At 52.6% G+C, this 20608-nt stretch overlaps 7 protein-coding genes across 7 annotated transcripts; 4 read left to right on the forward strand and 3 right to left on the reverse strand.

The window, feature by feature from the left end:
- Positions 1 to 211: 211 nt before the first annotated feature.
- On the reverse strand, positions 212 to 2225 carry C7974DRAFT_207173 (uncharacterized protein). Its single transcript, XM_046136887.1, has 4 exons — positions 1933 to 2225; positions 1638 to 1879; positions 1262 to 1588; positions 212 to 1181 (listed from the first exon to the last, which is right to left on the reverse strand). Exons 1-4 carry the CDS (start codon positions 2014 to 2016, stop codon positions 602 to 604), a joined length of 1233 nt encoding a protein of 410 aa, XP_045996556.1. The 5' UTR covers positions 2017 to 2225; the 3' UTR covers positions 212 to 601.
- Positions 2226 to 3305: 1080 nt separating this feature from the next.
- C7974DRAFT_207206 (P-loop containing nucleoside triphosphate hydrolase protein) lies at positions 3306 to 4552 on the forward strand. The gene is made up of 4 exons (XM_046136888.1): positions 3306 to 3470; positions 3545 to 3664; positions 3771 to 4149; positions 4201 to 4552. The coding sequence occupies exons 1-4, from the start codon at positions 3451 to 3453 to the stop codon at positions 4282 to 4284; spliced, it is 603 nt and encodes a 200-aa protein (XP_045996557.1). The 5' UTR covers positions 3306 to 3450; the 3' UTR covers positions 4285 to 4552.
- Positions 4553 to 4948: 396 nt separating this feature from the next.
- C7974DRAFT_456076 (uncharacterized protein) lies at positions 4949 to 8026 on the forward strand. The gene is made up of 3 exons (XM_046145995.1): positions 4949 to 5485; positions 5538 to 6520; positions 6682 to 8026. Exons 1-3 carry the CDS (start codon positions 4957 to 4959, stop codon positions 7813 to 7815), a joined length of 2646 nt encoding a protein of 881 aa, XP_045996558.1. The 5' UTR covers positions 4949 to 4956; the 3' UTR covers positions 7816 to 8026.
- A 641-nt stretch (positions 8027 to 8667) lies between these two features.
- C7974DRAFT_396703 (kinase-like domain-containing protein) lies at positions 8668 to 11338 on the forward strand. Its single transcript, XM_046142103.1, has 2 exons — positions 8668 to 10203; positions 10281 to 11338. The coding sequence occupies exons 1-2, from the start codon at positions 8718 to 8720 to the stop codon at positions 10850 to 10852; spliced, it is 2058 nt and encodes a 685-aa protein (XP_045996559.1). The 5' UTR covers positions 8668 to 8717; the 3' UTR covers positions 10853 to 11338.
- A 506-nt stretch (positions 11339 to 11844) lies between these two features.
- On the reverse strand, positions 11845 to 13670 carry C7974DRAFT_207232 (major facilitator superfamily protein). Its single transcript, XM_046136889.1, has 4 exons — positions 13459 to 13670; positions 12613 to 13403; positions 12037 to 12558; positions 11845 to 11981 (listed from the first exon to the last, which is right to left on the reverse strand). Exons 1-4 carry the CDS (start codon positions 13567 to 13569, stop codon positions 11879 to 11881), a joined length of 1527 nt encoding a protein of 508 aa, XP_045996560.1. The 5' UTR covers positions 13570 to 13670; the 3' UTR covers positions 11845 to 11878.
- A 1512-nt stretch (positions 13671 to 15182) lies between these two features.
- On the forward strand, positions 15183 to 16605 carry C7974DRAFT_312548 (citrate synthase; the record flags this gene model as incomplete). The annotated part of the gene is made up of 2 exons (XM_046138369.1): positions 15183 to 16402; positions 16458 to 16605. 2 exons carry the CDS (start codon positions 15183 to 15185, stop codon positions 16603 to 16605), a joined length of 1368 nt encoding a protein of 455 aa, XP_045996561.1.
- A 755-nt stretch (positions 16606 to 17360) lies between these two features.
- C7974DRAFT_456080 (uncharacterized protein) lies at positions 17361 to 18254 on the reverse strand. Its single transcript, XM_046145996.1, has 2 exons — positions 17982 to 18254; positions 17361 to 17932 (listed from the first exon to the last, which is right to left on the reverse strand). The coding sequence occupies exons 1-2, from the start codon at positions 18193 to 18195 to the stop codon at positions 17487 to 17489; spliced, it is 660 nt and encodes a 219-aa protein (XP_045996562.1). The 5' UTR covers positions 18196 to 18254; the 3' UTR covers positions 17361 to 17486.
- Between the last annotated feature and the right edge of the window lie 2354 nt (positions 18255 to 20608).

Consider the following 20608-nt stretch of genomic DNA (forward strand, 5'->3'; position numbering starts at 1 on the left):
GCTACAAGTTAAGTATTCTATAAACTTGGTAAACTTAGGGTGTTATCCGCCGTTTTCTCTGAAACTTGAGAGAGTGACTATGTTTCGGTGTTTCGAAGTATATAGTCAAATGCTTGCTAAAGACTGAAATAGATCCATTCTCCCTATGGAATATTGCGTGGCTCGTCTCCAGTGTCGCTCAAAGCTCTGTTTCGTCTGAATTTTTAAATTATGCAGCCACTTTGAAGTATCTGGTATACTGGTCATCAATGTATGATGATGACAGCTGCACAATCCACCATATATCTTGCATGTTTTGGCAGCAGTACTAAATATTGGCCGCTATTATGATTCGAGCAGCGTGCAGGCGTCGACCATGTACTGGTATCGCTGACCACGTTAAAAATAATTATCGAGGTCTATACACCATCGGAGCAGTCTTCTAATGTTTGGGTAAGCGTGTGAGTTGTCTAATGTCTCGCTGCTTCCGGCATTAAACTCTTGCGCGCGGGCTGATGCAAGCTGTCAGTTGGTGCTCCGCCTGATGTAAACACGCATGGCTTGGGCAGCGCTGGCGTCAAGGATCCCGTAGGCAGTGTATGCCATATCAGCCACAGGCTTCTCAAGAATACTCGGCGTATTCGCAGTCGTCATCGACCTTGAGACAATACGCGCAAGATGGCTTTTCTTCCGTACACTTGCGTCTGCGCTGCTTACAATTGAGGCAGCCATTTTTCGAGCGTCGCTTGGGTCCCTCCACCTCATACTGACAGGTCCACAGCCCTCGTTTACACTGATTGCAATTCGGCTTTGCCTCGTTGCACTTGATCTTCTTCTCGCGGCACCTAATACATGCTTTGTTCCTAGCAAGTCTCTGCGGCGGGGTCAATTCTGTTGGTGCAGCCTTCCTTCGAGATTTGACTGGAGACGAAGCCGAAGCCGCCTTGGAAGCCTTGGTCCTCTTGGTCGATGACTTGATGGCGCCTGTAGCAGAAGTAGTGCTACCTTTACCGCGTTTCTTCTTCACTGAAGTTCTAGGCGCCTCAGGCGAGGTAGACATGTCGAGGTTTGGATCATGGAAATCGGTGTCAGCCGCCACAGGGTGGTCTGTCTTGCTTCGCTTCCTCTTCTTAGTGGTACCGTTGGAGATCTTTGCAGATTGGGGTGTGGATTCCCCGTTTGCTTCCGGGTTGGCAGAGTCGCTGTACAGAGTCAATTCCTCCTCCGAAGTGGTACTGGAGAGCAGCGACGCCGCAAGAAGCACGGGTATATGCCCACATACCTGTTGCCATTTCGTCGGCTCTCGACATCCCTGTGAAGCGGATTGTGCTTGTACACCACGTGGATGGCATCGCGCTTGATCGAAAACTTCACATGAATCGCACCGCCACAGTCGTGTGTTGGTATTAGATTCTTGGCTACGACGACTTCATCAGCCTTATCTGCATCCGTCTCTTTCTTCTTCTTGTTGGCTTTTCGGTCTTTATTCTCCAGACTGTCTTGGCAGACATACCTAAACCGAGCGCCGTCACCACGAGCTTTAGAATTAGAAGCATGGCGCTCAGAGTACTTGAAGCCGTCAGTTTCTTCGATGGCTGCTACAATGGATCTGCATGTGTCAGCGTTGGCGCCGATGTATGCAGGGGCGCATGGCGTACTTCGCAATTGCACGCTGTATGACAAGTCTCTCTTTGCCATCAATTTCTCGACATAATGCATACTCGACTTGAATGCTCTGGGCGTAATCTTGAGGTTCAATGAGAGCATCTAGGCTGGTTTGTTGGGTCACAGGGATTGTGACTGTAGAGGCGGCCGCAAAAACAAACTCTGTCACTACATCTGAAGGAATCAGGCTCGAAGCGTTCCTGTCCAGCTCGTTTCGAAGTGCACCATCCAAAGACTACAATAAGACCATCTTAGCTAGGGTGTCTGCAGACTAGGAAGGCATTGTACTTCACTAGCTGGGACCCGATAGTACACATCGGGTTTCACGCCTCGATGGTGGCGTAGATCCAGATCATCATCAAGATCATCCATGGCTATAACGTCGACATGCAGTCCGAGGGTGTTTGCTGATGAAGGGTGCAGGCTTCATAACGCGCTGGTGCATGCGCGTGGAGCTTGGTGCGGCGGTGTTTGAGGAAAGGTCATAGCTCTGGTGCACTTTTCGGCACGGATCAAGTCCTCGGACATGCTTGGAAGGCACAAGAAGGGTTTGATCAGCCTCCAGCGTCCCAAGCCAAAGCCGACTCCTTCGCGGTGGTCGCGCAATTTGAGACTCCACGGTCCTGCACGGCACGGTTGACGAGACTGAAACAAAGAGCCCGGTGCTGTTTTCTGCGTCGCGTGGGATGCACGCTCGACATGTTGAGCGCACACAGGGGCAGCTTTCGCAGTGACCGCCGAGGCTCGTTTGCAACATTTTCTATGGGGCAGCAGGCGCTTTGCACTGTGTACACAGTAGAGCTCGAGGACAGTCCCCCAGGCAGTCTGTACGCTGAGGTTTGACCGCTTCCCTGCTGCGGCAGCCGTTGAGGCAACGGGCCAGCTCCTCGGCCATGGCATGACGGAATGCAGCCAGCAGCCACATGGCGGCGCACGGGCGGTGCTGGACACGCTCGCAGCGTACAACGGAGGCTGAGCCCGCCGCAGCGCTGCTGGAATGCTCGCAAACACACGATGACGGGCGCGGTTGTGCATGTGCCCGTGTCGGGTAGCCATGTACAACAGGCGGCGCGTCGGGTAGAGATTGCGAAAACCGGGCCTGCCACGCGTTGAACTCAATCTGGCCGCGGCAGCAGGCCTGGCCAGCAGATGCGTGCAGAGGCAGACCCGGCACCAAATTGTGCAGATCCCTAGCAATATGTACCAACGGGGCCATGCAGGGTTTACGATAGCCCACTAAACCGCTTCCATGGATAGGATAGCTGGACCTCCGCTGGCAAGCTGGACGTACCGACCTCCAACCCTATTCTCCACGCTCCACGCTCCACGCTCCGCCCTCCGCCTCGCCCCAACGTGACCTCGCTGGCCTCTGTCGCGCACGCCGTGTCTTTGTTGCCCGCTCGCTGCGCCGCCACCGCCTGTGCCGGCCCGCTCGCTTCATTGTCCATCTCGCCGACCGCCGTGAAACTCGAAACGTTCGGTTTCAAGCCCGCCCAGCCAGCGTAGCACGCACCGCCGCCGGACCGCAGGACGACTCAAGAGGTACGCGGGAGCGGATGTCAACCGCAAAACGGTCGTGAATGTGCACACTGACGGGCGAGCTCTCTAGGCGCTCTCCACTCATTTCGACCCCTCGTTTGTTGGACATCAAGCAGGACTTCTATCCCGCTAGCTCTATCTCCGCACTTCCTGGCCGCCATCACACGACCTGCCTCCGCTGTCGCATACTGTCCACGAGCCGGCCATTGCCATCCACACCGCTCACACCCGCAGCTGCATCCCTAGCAACCGCCCCCAGCCCCAGCCATGGTAGTTGCGACAATCAAGTACGCCCAGAACCTCTCCTTCCGCCCATCCTGTGCGCGCTAGGCAGCCAGACGTTAACAGCTCTCCCCCACAGGTGCGTCGTCGTCGGCGACGGTGCTGTCGGCAAGACATGTCTCCTCATCAGCTACACCACGAACAAGTTCCCCTCCGAATACGTCCCGACCGTCTTCGACAACTATGCTGTCACTGTAATGTGAGCCCCCCACTCTTCTTTCCCGCGCCTGCCCTTGTAGAGCTTGCATTGCGAGCTTGGCGGACCTGCGCGACTCCGATGTGAGCTGTGATTGACTGTAACGAAGGATTGGTGACGAGCCGTACACCCTTGGTCTCTTCGATACTGCCGGACAGGAGGATTACGACCGACTCCGGCCCCTTTCATACCCGCAGACCGACGTCTTCCTGGTTTGCTTCTCCGTCACATCGCCTGCATCATTCGAAAACGTACGCGAGAAATGGTTCCCCGAGGTACATCACCACTGCCCTGGTGTCCCGTGCTTGATTGTCGGCACACAGGTCGATCTAAGGGAAGACAACGCCGTCAAGGACAAGCTGTCAAAGCAGAGGATGGCCCCGGTCAAGCGCGAGGATGGTGAGCGAATGGCGAGAGAGCTTGGCGCAGTCAAGTACGTCGAGTGCTCGGCTCTGACACAATATAAGCTGAAGGATGTGTTTGATGAGGTGAGTAGAGGACAGAGGGCGACATGGTGCGTAACGCTAACTTGACTGCAGGCAATTGTCGCAGCACTGGAGCCACCAGCAACAAGGAAAGAGGGCAAGGGACCGAAAAAGGAGAAGAAGTGCATTATCCTCTAAGGCACGGATACGACAGTAGTGCAGTGGAGAGAGCAAGCTAGGTGGGCTTTGGTTTGCAGGACTTTTGACTGGGCGTAATTTTTTTGGATACCTCTCTGGCGCCATCTGTGGGTAGCGGCTTTTCTTCGAAGTTATGAATTTGCCCATGCTCGCTTGCACAATGTTCCTTTCTGGCCATTGATCGTCTCTTACTTGGCCATAATAGACGCAGGATGAGCGAAAACGACAGAATCGATCATACCATTGGCGACAGCCTTACACACCTCAACGCCTTGGGAACATGCTGGAGTTATATTCCAATGTTGTGAGCTAATTGAAGCAGGCATGCCACATAGATTTGCGACCGGCTACGAGCACGACAGCCTAGGCAGCGGCCCCATCTGTTCGAACGCTCTCTCGCACATCCGAGGTGGCACTCTTCCCCCTTCATCCGAAGTGACATGAGGTGAGGTGAAAGTTGGATTTGTTTAGTGTGGGGTTGCCCGTGCCAACAGATTTGCATTGGTAGGGCCATAACATTGCAGCCTGCGGACACGCTCTCCACCTCCACCCCTGTATTTTGGGAGTGATTGGAACTTTTCTCAATCTGGAGACAGATACCGCAGGTCCCTTGTCACCTTACTCACTTTCTCTCACATCTGCCCTGATAATCCTGCAGCTCTACCTCTCAGAATGCCTGCGCCAGCTCCAGACTACAAGAAAAGGCCTCCGCCAATCGCTATTCCCCAGTGGCCTCCTGTTGCTCACGGCCAAAACGCCTTTCCCAATGCGCCACTTCAAGGCAAAGGCAGTAATCAGCACCCGCAGCGTTTTGCATCTTCGTCGACCCAACAAGCCGCGCGCTCTGGAACAACGACACCGCTGACGTCGCCGCTGGAACTTGGAGAATTTGGTTTCGCAGTCCCCAAATCTGGCTCCCAAGCGAGCAAGCACCGTGCATCAGCAATGACAACACTTTCGGGTCTCATGGGCCAAGCCCGCACTTCACCACGGAAGCCAGATCACGGCTCCGTACCCAGTCGACATGGCTCGACTACGCGCTCCCGCCAGTCAGAGCGCAGCCACCGCAGCGCTATTGAAGCTCAAGCCCAGCTTGAGATTTTTGATCAAGACGAGACAACCTCAAGATCTCAGATCGAGTCCCGCACTGAGAACAAGTTGTTCAAAATGACTGGTCAGATCCCTCCAACACCCACCACAGGTATTGATACCCTATTTGTCATACAACGACGGCCAATGCTCACACATTGTAGGACCCATCGATCCGGAAAAGGTTTTTATTCGAACGGAAGACCTTCGCGCTCAGTGCAGGGCTGTTAGTGGCGACAAACATACTGAAAGCGGTGAGCTTGCTAAAAGCCCCAAGAAGAAGCTTTTTGGTGTCAGTCTCCCCATGTTCAGCAAGACAGCCGCAGTTGCCACCGCACCTGCAATGCCACAGAAAGCAGCCCAGATTTTTGGTACTAAACCCTCACGGAAACCTCGTCGGTTCGAGCCACGCCCAATCAGGTCGGCGCGTGTTGTCAAGACGCCTACAAAGATCTCACGATCAGACACATCAAAGTCTCTGTCCGCAACCTTGTATGGCGACATTACGTCGGACGGGCTTCACCGCACTACCTCGACACGTGGCAACCATACCACTGTGCGCTCATCACCGGAAAAAGAGAATACGCCGCTTCAAGAGCAAGCCTCAGTGCAATCGTCATTCGAGTCTATGCCTCCTCCTACTCCTCCTGCTAAAGATACGCCTCCCGAGTTTCGTCTTCACAGGGGCCCGTCAAGTCCACTACGACGAGCGCCTTCTCACGAGGATTTGCGCGAGAGCTACGGCAGCCATCCAAATAAAGGCATGCAAGTTCAATTACCGTTTCCAATGTTTGCACTCAGTCCATCGCCTCCAAAGACCGCTATTCACGGTATGGGTGACGTGAGTCCGACTAAATATCGGCCATACACTGCTGAAGACTACACCAAGCTCATTGAAGGTGAGGCGCTGCATTGGCTCCATGCTGATGAGGGTGAAGCAGGCGAAATGAAAGAAGGCGGCCATAGCGCACCACTGGCCGACGAACGTCGTGATCTGCTGCTGCAGCTTCCTCAGTCGAGTCGCAGCGACGACAAACATTACAACGAGCGAATTGGTCGCCGGCTGAGTCCCCTGCCACCGCGGTTTTACTCTCCATCTGATCGATCTGTTCAGCTTTTCACCGACGGTGAGAGTCCGTCGCAGAATGTAAGTGAGAGACGCTTCTCCCCTACTCACCCCGTCGAAATAGTGGGTCTGCGCTTAGCTCCTGCCTAGTTCAAGTGACCTGCTTCATTCCACGTTCACTGTGATTTCCCAAGCCATAGCTTCTAGCATCTTCTTCTACACCGAACTGACTCTTACCTCAGACTGACGCCAGCCGTATGCTCTTCGCGCCGCTCAAGCCTAGCCTGCTCAACGAAGGCTCCAACGACAAATCGGTCGAAACGATGTATCAGAACAGTGTGAATGCCATTGAGTCAGATGCCGCAAAACCACAGACAGCCGACAAAGACTGCGCACAGCCACCTTCTGGAGGTCCCCCGCGCGTGAAGGACGGCTTCGCGGGTATGCATGGGCTGCCCACTGGTGGGTGTGAGAGTAACCGTAAGAGCGAAAGATCCGGCGCGCACACTCAGCACGCCGAGATGTCACCTGCGCCTATGCTCCGCGGCGGCAACGGTACTGCTCCCTCTGGTCCTTGGCCTTCTCCGCGTACACAAAAAACAGTCGAGGATCACTTCTTCATGACCAACGAACATTTGGATGTTGTTGGTAAAACCACATACGATGCCCTCGACATGTACACAAAGCAACAGATCAACGCAACGAATACTAAGCATGAACAGCTTGTGGTCATCTTGGACAAACATATCGAAGACTTGAAATCTCGCATCAACTTGGTTAGCGAGAAGGCCGATGACAACTGCAACCAAACTCACAATATCGGTGCAAAGCTTGACCAGTTCGAAACATTTCTCAAGACCGAAGTGCTCGGTGTGATGACTGAGCAGACGAAGAAGACAGCCGAAGTGGAGTCAAGCCTGAAAGAGATCCAGAAGGCAATGGCGCATATGCAGCAGACTGTGGAAAAGCTGTCCGAGCTCAAGCCTACTCCTCATCACCCAGGTACTGGTACATTGCCTACTTCTGGTACATCGAACGTGATGTCCCATGTTACGAACCCGATGGTCCATACCACGAACCCGATGTCCCATGATACGAACCCGATGCCCCACGTTCCGGCGGCCCAGCAGTACGACTCACACAGCGATCCGCGAGGCAACTACGGCAACAACTGGCAATCTCAAGCATGGAACGGCCGTTCGACATACCAAGGCCGCCACAGAGGGGAGGCCTCTTCGTACGCTGGTGTCAATCCCTATCACTACAGCAATGGCAGCCAGTACAACAACACGTACATGAACGGCTATTCTGCTGACAACTTCTCCCCGTCCAGCCCTAACCAGCCGTACACCTATGGCCAGAAGCCAGCTCAATGAGGCATTCGGAAGTCTGGCGATGGAAAATTTCGGCTCGGTCCACGACATGCCGTTTGGCGAGTTTTCTGTATAATAACATGGTTTGGCTTGGTGGCGATACACGGACTGCAAGGCGGTGGCACAGATCTTTTGTTCCTTGCCATGTCACGGAGTGTCCTTTCGCGGGTATCGAAACAATAGTCTAGCAAACAAAAAGCATAGCCAATAAAACACGATCACAACGAGAAGCTCTAGAGCTTGTTGACCGTGACATGTTTGTTATATTTGTTATGCTAGTGTTCGTATTGACTAGTGGGCCTAGAATTGAGGCTCTCAGCTGATGGCCTGACATGGCGTCGCAACGCTTGCTATGCGAATAACGCATTCTACAGTCGGTTGATGACTTCCAGCGCGGTTGCTGACTGAGAAGACGAGCAGTGTTGAAGGATTGAGGCCCAAAAGCTGGGGTTGCGCGAACCATGCATGATGGATCTAGGCTTACTCCAAGCAATCTAGCCCTGGCCGCCTTCGTGCTTGCACGCGCTTTTCCCATAGGCTAGTCGCGTCAAACGTTCCTTTAGTCGTGCTTTTCTATTATTGGCGCACCCAGGCACGCCCGGCTCGCGGTATCCACGCAGAGCTCGGGCTGGCAGTCGATGATGGCAAGAGACAGCGCCGCAAACAGCACTTGGTCGACCGGCGCATCGCAATGTCTCCAGCGTAGATGCTGCCGCCTGCTCTTTGCCGCGTTTCAGTCGAGCGCTATTCCACTTGCTGCAGCAGGACTATCAAATTTACCAGGTTACTCGGCCAGTGCAGTGGGCGCGCTATCTTAGAGTTGATGACCGGAAAGACGCACAAGCCTCCAGCCCGACATTGGTCGCTCCCCCGCGCCTCGTCCAAAGTGCCCGCCTACAACCACCATGGAGGGCCCCGAGTCATCCCAGGGTGCCCGCGACCCTGCCTCCGGCCCCCGACCTGCAGCGCCCCTCGGCGAATTGAGCAAAGCACTGAGAGCGGGCACCGATGCCAGTCCTGCATCTCCAGCGCTTCTGAACGCTGCTTCTTCGATATCAAACGTCCATCTGCCGCTCTTCAGTGCCCAGTACGCGCCTGCCAACGCCCCGCTTCCTCTGGAAGTGCCGCGCATGCACATAAGAGCTCCGAGTACGAACTGCACCGCGTCTCCCGCTTCACGAGGCCTGACTCTGGTTACCGACCTGCCACCGTCCACGACGTCGACCGCGCGCAATACTCCCAGCAACACCACCGCCGCGCGCATGGGCAGCGAAGGGCTGCGCCAGTTGGCCACCGCGCCGATTATGATCGACGAAAAGTTCCTGAGGACTGCACGGTCTAGCAACAGCCTGGCAGGTTCGTTGTCGCCCTCGTCGGCCATCTCCTCGCCGGCGCTGAACGCCCTCGGTGACCTCACTCCACTCCCTTCGCCGCTAGTCATGGGTGATTCTCCCGGGCCATGGCAACGGGCAGTGCCGCGACCCCGAGGAGCGTCTACCAGCTCGCGCGACGACATGTACCTCTCCTCTAACCGGGCCACGCTTTCGCCTTCGCCCTCGCTGAAGAAGAAGGGCTACCAGAGGCTCAAGACTGCCGGGGTGGAGGCCACAGAAGCACGCATACAGGCGCACCAAAACAGCGAGACAGCTCGTGAGCGGAACCGGAGCATCAGCGAGTATACCCCAGAGTCCCTGCACAACCCCCGGCCCCGGAATGTCACCGTTAGCAGCAGCACTGCAGACGGTGACGCAACCATGCAGCAGCGCCTGCGCCGCGAGCAGTACCTCGCCTCGCAGCGTGGAATCGTTCCTGCGCAAGTCCCCGCGGGTCTGCCTACGCCCCCTGCTAGCAATGCCAGCAACCGAAGCGTCACCGACGAGGAAGACCACGTCGCGGAAGATGACGATACTAAGTATATTGCTGTTCGCCACGGCTCTCAGATGAAGAGGAAGCTCTGGCGCCCCGTCCGGCAACTCGGTCAAGGCACATTTAGCAAAGTCTATCTGGCCACGTGCGAGAGGACTGCGGCCAAGGATCCGCTGGACGAGAAATCTCTAGACCTTCGCAAGCTCGTTGCTATCAAGGTCGTCGAGCACGGTCCTGCTGGTGGCGCTGATGAGGAACGCGTCGAGCTAAGTCTTAAAAGAGAAGTGGAGATGCTCCGTTCCGTCTCGCACCCCTCCCTCGTTCACCTGCGAGCCTTTGATCACAATGAGGCCCAGGCTCTTCTGGTCTTGACTTATTGCCCTGGTGGTGATCTGTTTGATGTGGCCAGCGACCACCGCGACATTTTGAGCATAGACATCGTTCAACGTGTGTTCGCTGAAATGGTCAGCGCGGCACGGTATCTGCATCAAAACTTAATTGTGCACCGCGACATCAAGCTAGAAAGTAGATCTCTCCGCTCTTCAACGTTGATCACAAAACGGTCAGTGCACTCACAGTGGTCTTGTACTAATATATGACAGACGTTCTGCTCAACATTCCTGTCTCTGCTGTACCCCTTCTCAAGAGTCCACAGTCTCACCCGTACCCCATTGCGACACTTACAGATCTGGGTCTCTCTCGTCGTATACCCGCTCCTCCAGAGTCTCCTCTTTTGACAACTCGTTGTGGTAGTGAAGACTATGCCGCACCAGAGATCCTACTAGGCCAACCATACGATGGCCGCTCCACCGACGCTTGGGCTCTGGGTGTCTTATTGTACGCTTTGATGGAAGGGCGTCTGCCTTTCGACCCACCACCAGGCAAAGCCGGTGCGCGAACTAGGGCCGCTCATCGCATTGCCAGATGCGATTGGGTCTGGGTCAAATATGGTGACGATGATGGGGAGTGGGATCCCGAGAAGGGCCAGCAATGGGCCGGTGCTCGGGAATGTGTGGAAGGTCTTCTCAAGAAGGTTTCTCGTGGACGCAAGAGCCTAGAGGATATCGAGAAGATGGATTGGGTGAAACAAGGCATTCAAATCGAAGGCGGTTTGAAGAGACGGGTTGAGGACGATGATGCGAACGACACAACGCCTGAATTGCCTGTGAGGTAATCGCTAGTGAGGCGATCCAGGTAGCATTGGCCTGCCCGATGAATACGATGCGCGGCGACACTGTAACATCACCTTTCTTATACGTCCGTTCATTTCAGAAGAGCTAGGGATACACGGTAGGGGGGTCGTGACCACGACATGAAGCAACGCCAATATACCCGGTCTAGGCGATCCTACACCAATGACTTCGAGGATGCTCAACTTCCCATTATATCACGCTCGATTGTCTCTTCTTTTACCATTTGAATATCCAGTACCTGCGCTATTGCTTTTATATCAGCAGTCCAGCTGACGCGCTTTCCAGCGTAGTCTGCATCTCCTAGCATCTTCATCTTACTCTATCGCGAAACGTAACATGGCATGGCATCATGGCATTAGATAAAACCCAGGCTTGACGCAGTATCTGCAGGCGCTTTTTTCTCGCTTTATGAATAGTTATATGGCACGATTATAGGTAGACAGGAGCCCACAAACCGTGAGACCCGAATTTTGCCTTGCGAGATTGCATGTGTATCATGTGTCAAAGGAGACTCGAGACGAGCGTGAATTGTTCGCTTCTTCCCATGCCGACATGCTTCTTGCCGTGGCTCGGAACGAACGATTTTCTCCAGACATCCGTTGCTGCCCTTACCTTAAAAAACAACCCATGTCTGACAGCTTCACGTAACCACGTAATGTGCATAGCACACAAAGTATTTACTGTTCCGCCAAATGTCTCAGTCACGCAGTTCAAGAATATCTGAAATAGCGGGAAACTAATATCGTAGGACGCTAGGTGCAAAATTGACTGACCTCTGAAAAAGTAATGCTCAAGGGTGATCATTTGGATAATGCTTTCATTTCGCTCGCGCTTACGCAAGGATCAAGGACTGCTAAGTACTGTAGATGCCACCCGTGCTAACTACCATCTCGACGAACGTCTAGTTCACCGGCGTCGCAAAGTTTTTGCGGTATGCTGAGGCTACAAAGTCTATGTGGTGCAATTTATATACAGATAATGAGTGACAAAAAGTGAAAAATTGGGTGTTAGTAAACAGGCTGCTTCGCGCGGAGAGCCGGGCCGTACATCTTGAGCATAAATGGGGCTGGTATCATGGCTATGCAGAGGAAGGCGAGTAGCATCGATCCCCTAAGAAGTGTAAGTACAAGCCCGTATATAGGAGAGAGGAAGGGGTAGAACATACCAGTCATATCCCAATGACTTGTACAGCTCGAACCCAAAGAAGCAGAACAAGAATGTGATGGGACAACGCGCCAATATGACAGCTGCCAATGCGCTCGCGGAGTAATCACCAAAGCAATCGACAAGGTATGACTGGATGCATACATAGCCCATTAGCATACCGATGCCAAAGAAGAAGGCACCAACAAGGCAAGCACTCCAGTGAACCCTACCAGCTGTCCATGCAAAGATGATCAGACCGAAGGGAACGATCATCATGCCGATCTGGAGAAAAGGGATGCGCAACTCAGGTGTGGGTGTTGTATCACCCGTTCTCCGTATCTGACGAGCGAGCGCACCAGCGAAAGAGCGATTCATGAACTTGACTGTGAGAATCATGCCAATGAATGCTCCGCTACCTGCACCCAGATATGCAAGACCGGTTGTACCAGAGGTGAACCTATATGTGTAAAGCCCGTAAAGCGATTCAGGTCCGAAGAGCAGGAGGATCGTGATGAGATGTAGGTAGAGGATGCCGTAAATTCTGTACGAAAGATTAGCTGGTGTCGATAATATGTGGATCGCACCGGACACTCACAAAGACTGATATACGGCCATGAAAGCCAGGATAGGAGATGTGAATAGCATCTTTACCGGCCGTCCGAGGGAATGAGCAAGGATCCGACCTGTACTCATGTTCGCCTTCGAGTGGGCAGTGCGGTACTCAATGTCCGGATTGCTTTTTCTAAGCTTTGCGGCTTTTCTTTCGAGCAGATATGGGGCGTAAGTCTCCCGGAGGAAGAAGATGCCAGCAAGAGTGACAGTTCCAGCGGCGATGGCCACGGTCCAGAGTAACCACCGCCAACCAGTGGTGTGGTAAACAATGAAGCCGCCCATGACACCACCAAGTACAGGTCCAAATACGGGACCGAAGGACGCCAGAGCCTGTGCCTTGCCTCGCTCGTGTACAGCGAACATGTCGCCCACACTACCAGCGCTGAGACTGGGCCCGACAGATCCAGCGATTCCGCTCAGGAACCGCAGCGTCGAGAGCGCGGCAATGTTCGGTGACAGAGCGCATCCAACGTTGAGCATCGTGAAGCAGGCGAACGCGGACAAATAGACTACCCTTCTCCCGAACACCTCCGAGAAGGGAGCCAAGAAGAGAGGTCCACTGCCGATACCCAGAACGTACAAAGCTGTAGGCAGCGATGGCACTTTTGCGCTCTTCAGCTCGAATTCTTTGGCAATTTCGCCGGCGCCGATGGCCAGAATGGTTGATGCTATCGGCGACAGTGTGGCCTGCATCACAATCAGGAGGACATTGAACCATTTTTTCCCCGATGTCCAGTTTAATGGGTTGAGGGGATCTGTTTCGTTCTCCCAAGTCTGTTTAGGGGTTAGATGTGTACGTGATGCAGGGTCAAGACAATCTGCGACTTACAACTGTCTCTGTTTTACCGCAAAGTCCAAGCGATTCAGTCGAGTCCCCGAAGTAGACACTCCTGGTATCCTGTGTTGCAAAGCTGGGAGCTGTAGACAAGGCTATGGACATGCTAATGAATGTAGAATTGCCGAGTGAGGCTTGATGCTCTACTCGATCACTGATGAGGCGTTTGTGTCTGTGTATGGTGCTTGTTCGTCTTAGAGGGCCCAAGAGTAGCTTGTATTTGAATGATGAACAACTCTTGCTCACGGAGCTGAGTTGGAATCGTGCATAGCGCTGCTGCCTGTCCGTACGAGTGTGTGAGCATCATACTATCGAACCGTAGAGTCCACTTGCTGAGACAGGTCCCTACGATGAACACCGCTCTGTAGTCCGCCACGACTCCGCTTTGTGAGAACGAGCCCATTTTCCACTATGACAGTAGTATGTCGCCCAATAATTCCGTTTGTGGCTGTCGATGCGTGCATCAGGAAGTGTAGTCCGAAACTCAGCTAAGAGGCTCAACTCTCAGTGCGACAACGCGGACAGACAGATGTAACAGAAAGGCCTGACTCCGATAGTGCGGAACGAGTGACATCTGACAGATTCTGTACAGGCTCCACGAGCTCTAGGTGCCATTAAGGCGGGTCAGCTCCATCCGTTGCCGTTCTCCATGCACTCGCACGTGATCGCGAGATGGCTCAACACGGACTTAACGTCATAGACGCAGCAAATCGATGATGTATGAGCAGTTGTGAAGTCCTATCTGCCAGGGAAAACAGTTTCGAGGAACACGATGCATGGTATGCAAAGACGACCCAGGTAGAGCACAGGTGTGTGCGCCACAGTGTGGACAGGCGTCAAGGATTGCGACTTGAGTTGGTCCACATACGTCCGTCGGCCTCAGATAGGGCTTACAGGCGGCCGTCAGAAGGACCGAAAGGATTTGCGAGACAGAAGTAATAATCCCGGCTCATCAGGTACAGGACGTTACATAGCACGTGGCGGAGTACTGAAGACCCGAGTTGGGTGGGCGCCAAGACCTGACTGAGTAAGCAGCCACAGCCGCAACGGACCTTCGGTGTGGCTGTCAAGTTGAGTTTCAAGGCCGCGGCGCTTCGGGCACCTTTCGGCCATGATTCGTTCATCCTCGCCAGCTCAACGAACAACGCTTCGGAGCCTCACGTGTGTTCCATACGAGAAGTGACTGTGCGGACGTCTTAGCACCCCGCTCGTCGCACAGATACTACGCCACTAAAACATTATACGACCTGAGTCCAGAGCTGATTCCTCACCGAAGCTCTTGCCTAGGTTTCTAGCGAGCCATACGGACTTCGCACAGTCATTGACATGCACAATAAGCACCGTTTCTTTTCTAGGTCATCCGCGAAACGACTGGTGAGAATGACGCTCCTGGAGAATGCTCTGTGTATTGCGCTTCAGTATATATGGAAGGGGTTTGATCAACTAAACTCTCAAACCAAACAACTACACTCACTTCAGCATCTAACTCTACATTCAGTATCACTCTTTCAGCTCCTGTTTCTACAATTACCCTCGCTTCTACGAACCTTCTCAATCTGCTCTCATATTCATCGTCTCATTAACAATCATCCGCAAAGATGCCTGCCGTTACTTTCGCTCCGTCAACCAAGGGCTCCAGCGCCCACGGATTCAAGATCACTGTCAACCGCAATGCGACCGACAAGATTGTCTTCTACTTCAACACCTTCGCCAAGCTTATGACGGGTTTCTTCCTCTACCTGTTTGAGCTGATCTGTTCTATCCCCACTCCCTCTTGGGACACACTCTGGGTCTGGGACCTACGAACTTTCCGCCCATACTCCATTGCGATCAAGCACAACGCTATCGACGCAATGCAGTTCCGCAAGATCTCTCCTCTCTCCATGACTGCTCCTGTTATCGACCATCTCTCTGCCGGCTTGACCGTCCTCGACGAGGGCTACAAGAACACCGCTGTCGTCAAGTCTCAGATTACTCACATCGATGGAAACAAAGGCACTCTCGCATACCGCGGATACCCTGTTGGCTACCTCTTTGAGAACCACGACTACGAGGAAGTCAGCTACCTTTTGATCTTCGGGGATCTGCCAACACCTGAGCAAAAGCGCAATTTCCGTGCCAATCTCGCCGAAGCAATGGTACCTGAGCCGTCCGTTATGCGCGCTGTTCGTGCCTTTGACCCTGCCGCTCCGGCCTATCTGATCATTTCTGCTGGTCTCTCTGCCTGGGCCGCCGCTGACCCGTCCAAGATCCCAGTTCATGCTGGTGATCGCATCTACCTTGGCAACATGGAAGCCGTTGACGATGGTGTGTACCGCTCGCTCGCCGCCCTTGCCACTGTCACCGCTATGACTTCATGCCATCAGCAGAAGAAGACCTTCTTCGTTCAGTCCGACCCTGCTCTCTCCCTCATTGACAACATGCTCATCATGATGGGTCACACTGACCGCTTTGGCAACGTGGACAAGAAGTACAGCAACACTGTCAACAAGCTCTGGGTTCTTTTCGCGGATCATGAGATGACTAACTCGACCGCTGCCTACTTGCACGCCGCCTCTTCGCTTTCCGACCCCATCTCCTCCATGGTCACTGGTATCTCTGCCTGTGCTGGTCCCCTCCACGCTGGTGCTATCGATCTTGCGTACAAGCGCTTTGCTGAGATCCGTGGCACCGATGGTGGTGTCAAGAAGCACATTGAGGATGTCAAGGCTAAGAAGTTCCGCCTCATGGGTGTCGGCCACCGCGTCTACCGCACTGTTGATCCCCGCGTCGGCTACCTTCGCGAGATGATGTCCAAGTTCAGCAACGAGGTCAACGGCAACCCGCTTCTTGAGGTCGCCAAGGAGATTGAGAACGCTGTCTTCAATGACGACTACTTCTTGTCCAGGAAGCTCAGCATCAACGCCGATCTCTACGGCTCTTTCGTCTACGCTGCACTGTAAGTTTTTTCTCCAGAGATTCACCAGACAGAACGCATACTAACAAACATCTAGCGGATTTGATGTCCGCATCTTCACTCCCCTCGCCATCACTGCCCGCTCCGCTGGTATTCTCGGTCACTGGCGCGAGTCCATGCAGACTCAGCCCTGCCTCTGGCGCCCCCGTCAGATCTACACCGGTACCGCCCCTGTTGGAGCGTGAAAGGAAGACAATCACCCTGGGCGTGTATAGTGAAGCTGGCTTCATAGAAGTGATAGAGATAGACTGAGATTATGACCTTTCATGTTTGGGGATTGGAGTTACAATTAGACTTAACGGCTGGTAGCCTGGTAGCTCCACATGGATCAGGATAGACTGTAGATGTAGATTGGACACATCCTTTATTATTATCGTTTTCTTTGTTGAGTCTGGACTTTCAATGACAACTAGATAACCATATGCTTTTCCGCCTGTTAATATCGTGCTTACTTGTTCGTGACTGGTTTTGCAAAGCTCAAATCCCAGCACACGCAAAGACAATGTGCAGATGAACATATTTTGCAAATACCATCTTGGTCCTCTGGTCTTCGTTCCTTGCTTTCACATTATCTGTGTGTTTATGATTTATCAAATATGAAGAGGACATGTTGGATCTAGTCGTCACCAGAAAAAAGTTATAACTTGCGTGACAGGCGCAGAAGTGCTATAGAGACGTTCAGACTGGCCGTGGAAGGCTCGTGATCTTACATCATGTGTCCTGAGTCTATGGGAAATGGAATCTTTGTTATCTACTGGAAGTTGAACAAAAACTTGCGAGAATTTCCAGTCGTTGTTACCAGATCTGGGACATCAACATGTTTTTCGACAACACGACACCCGAGCCAAAAGCTTCTCGGCGGATACGACGCCGTAGTGATACAATGATAGGAAAAGATCGGATACTATTACAGATACATGAGTTTCCGACCAGAAGATGTGCCGTAACAATGAACCTGCATGAAGACCAGCAACGTCGTGAGTGAGAGCCCGCGACGCTACATTGAGGCCGAAGATCATTGTATCACCGGAGTAATAAAGCTGGTCTCCGAAATGGAGCGATCGTGTCAAGAGGCAGGAAGTGCTGAAATGGACAGATAAGGATCCATGTGCGATGTCCAGAGATGATGAACAAGCAACGTGCCATCGCCGTTAAAGGCGACTGGTGGTTGACAGAAGGAGCATATGGCATGTGCGCCGGTCTCAGTTCTGTAGCTATGTATGTGCGTAGCAATGAAGTGATCGGAGAACGGTTTGAATGATTGCCAGTGTCTCCTTCCGTCCATTGGTCTATCAGGGCATGCCCAACTACAGCTGTTGCCGGGACAGCGTCTTCTGACGACTGGTCTCTTCCTGGACATCATATCTGTAGATTGCCTTGAAGGCGTTTCAATATATGGAGATACCTCGTCGAGCGTTCGAGCCTCATGATGTTTAGCATCGTTGTACTTCATGGAGGAATGGATGTGACTAACATGGCGGTTACCAACGATAGTCCTGGGAGATGCATCAACTGATGCAAAGTCAGTCTCTCCGACTTAGATGTGATTAATGATACGCACGAATTTCTTGCATTATTGCAAGAAGAACAGCTTCAGAGGGGATAGCAGCAATTGCAGCGATCAGATCGAAGAATCGGTTCTCAGCCGCGCGATTGTAGGCACGCACAGAAGCCAAAATTTCCTCCTGTTTCAATCCTTCCTCTATAAGAGTTTGAATGGCAAAGTATTGTCTCGCTGTTTGCCCAGGATCCTGATCGGGGCTGGCCATCGTCATGGCTGCCACAAATACAACACTGCACGAGTTTGGACGCGTGGATTGAGAATGAAATTGGCCGACCTCTGTTCTCGGGTCTGTTCTGTAGCGTTTTGCAGGAGAAGATGTGCGGATATAAAAATCACACGCAGATGATGACAGAAGGCCGATGAAAAGAATTTAAGAGGCGCCAATGTAGAAGGCAGGAGGCCGCGACACCGTATCCAGTCTTATATTGTTCTGTGTACATGATCCGGACACAGGAACTGCACTTGTAGCCTGATGCGGCTAAAACCAAAAGAATCGAAAAACGACGAGTTTCTGCAAATGTTTACGTTCAGAACCGAGACCCATGTGCGGGGAGTGGCAATATGGCAGCCAGTCAGGCTTCCTGTTCTGGGGCAAGCGAGCTCACACAACAGGTCAACACACGCGAGTATAGTTGTACTGCATGCTAATACCCCCTTCTAAATACAGATAACCACATGGCCTTAGTAATATCCCATTCCAGCGTGTTCGCAAGGGTGGTAGTGCAGAGGCCTGTCGTGTACTGTTTCAAGATTGCAGGTTTGACAAGCAAATTCTGCGGTAATCTCAAACAAAGGCAAGAAGTAAGTCTGATCAAGATACTGCGGTCAGCTTGTCTATGGCATCCCTATACGGCTGCATGTCGCCACGATCGTCACGAAGCGTTGTCGGTAATTTAAGAGCGACGGGCGGCTTGCAGATGATGCCTGCATTTACCTCCACAGTATAAAGCCTTCCGCTGTTAGCGTCAATGTCATCAATCTTGTTTTGACAGGTTTGCGAGAAGCTTTCGCTCAGAGGCGTGTTTCGGGTGACAGACGCCCCGATCCGCAAAGCGCCTTTGTCACACAAAAATAAAGGCGACCTATAAACACGAAGCTCACCTGCAGACATCCCTGAATCATGGGTGTCAGGCACGCGTTTTTGGCAAACACGCGGATATGGTCTGGCATATGCAGTGATTCACACCTCTACGACCACATATCGGAATACCATCAAGTGAAGTAAGTTGAAACGGGGAATCGAGTGTTTGTTGTTTATGTTTCTCTGCAGATGTCTCTTGACAACTGTGTTAGAAAAGCCCGGCAAATGAATGGGATCCGTGCTATGCTCGCGAGTTCCAAAGGTGTGTATGTGGTCAGGCCATCCATAATCTCGTTACCATACATTCGACAAACAATGGATCAGTCCGTCTTGTCGGATCACCACACCGAATTTATCGGTGTGAGCTGACCATCAAACGAAGGCTTCGATATCGATAGACTTGCCTCCACATCTTCGGGAACGAACATGGGACACATGTTTTGTAACCCACCAAGAATTGACCGTTAAGACTGAGTGTTCGGTGAGATCGTCGAAGTGTCGAAGATTGTTGAGAAAAGATGCATGTACTGACCCAAGCTGACGAATAGGTGCCAGTAGTAGATCTTGAAGAGATGACTTGTCGCTTTCCAAACCCAAGCCACGGCCTCGTGCGCTCAAACCTCTGCTGCTTTCGGCAGATACTACATGTTCGCTTAGGTGCGTTATCGAGATCTGTTTGTGTGACACCCGTTGCACGGACTGAAAGAAGGCTCTCGCAGGGATGTCTCATCTCGAGATTGCCAGGACGGAACATTGACCAGGTACTATCCGTGCTGTGAGCTCAAACTAACTCTTTTTTGTCAAAAAAGAGTTGAAGTTGTTTCTGTTTTGCACTGAATCCAACACTACGGCATGGACCCAGCTGTAGGGAACCGCTAGTCTTGTAACCATAAGATTCGCAATGCGGATCCATGCTGTGCATTGTTTTTTTGTACCCGAAGAACGCCTAAACCGCTGTGAGCGCGTAACGAGAGACCAGTCAATCACTGACCATCCATACAAAACCGTTGTCAAAAGTAAGCGCCAATTAGGGGCAGTTGCCTTCACGATGCTGAGGAAGGAACACCACGTACAGAGACAGAGGCGCCAAACAACTTTTTGGGCCACCACACACGACTTCAGATGTAAAATGGAGGCAAAAAGAGAGTAGAGACATACAACAGTAGGGATTCCCCAGTGGTCACCCACCTGAGTACTAGTCTACCGGTACGTTGCTTAAATAGGGCTGAGCGAACGGGAAGCCTTGTTTTCAACGTCCTATGGTCGTATGTGAAATCGTTGATGGTAGAAGGATAATCATACTTGATCATGATTTCCCCATGGCCGAGGTCGGAGCAAGAACTCGTTGAGCTGCAGAGCTCACGCGGTCGTTGATTTGTGCGGTCGAGGGCTCCAGCACGAGCGACAAAAGCAGGCCAATAGGTTTGTGTTCCTGTCCGGTGATCATCGTACACGTCAAGAGCACTGAATGTGCCGAGTAGGACCCAGGTAGTTTGGACAGAGGCGAACTCTCGCTCCCTATTCATCTTGCCGCGTCTGATCA

The sequence above is a fragment of the Boeremia exigua genome, assembly GCF_020726555.1.
Source record: "Boeremia exigua strain MPI-SDFR-AT-0100 chromosome Unknown C7974scaffold_7, whole genome shotgun sequence".
Taxonomy (NCBI): domain Eukaryota; kingdom Fungi; phylum Ascomycota; class Dothideomycetes; order Pleosporales; family Didymellaceae; genus Boeremia; species Boeremia exigua.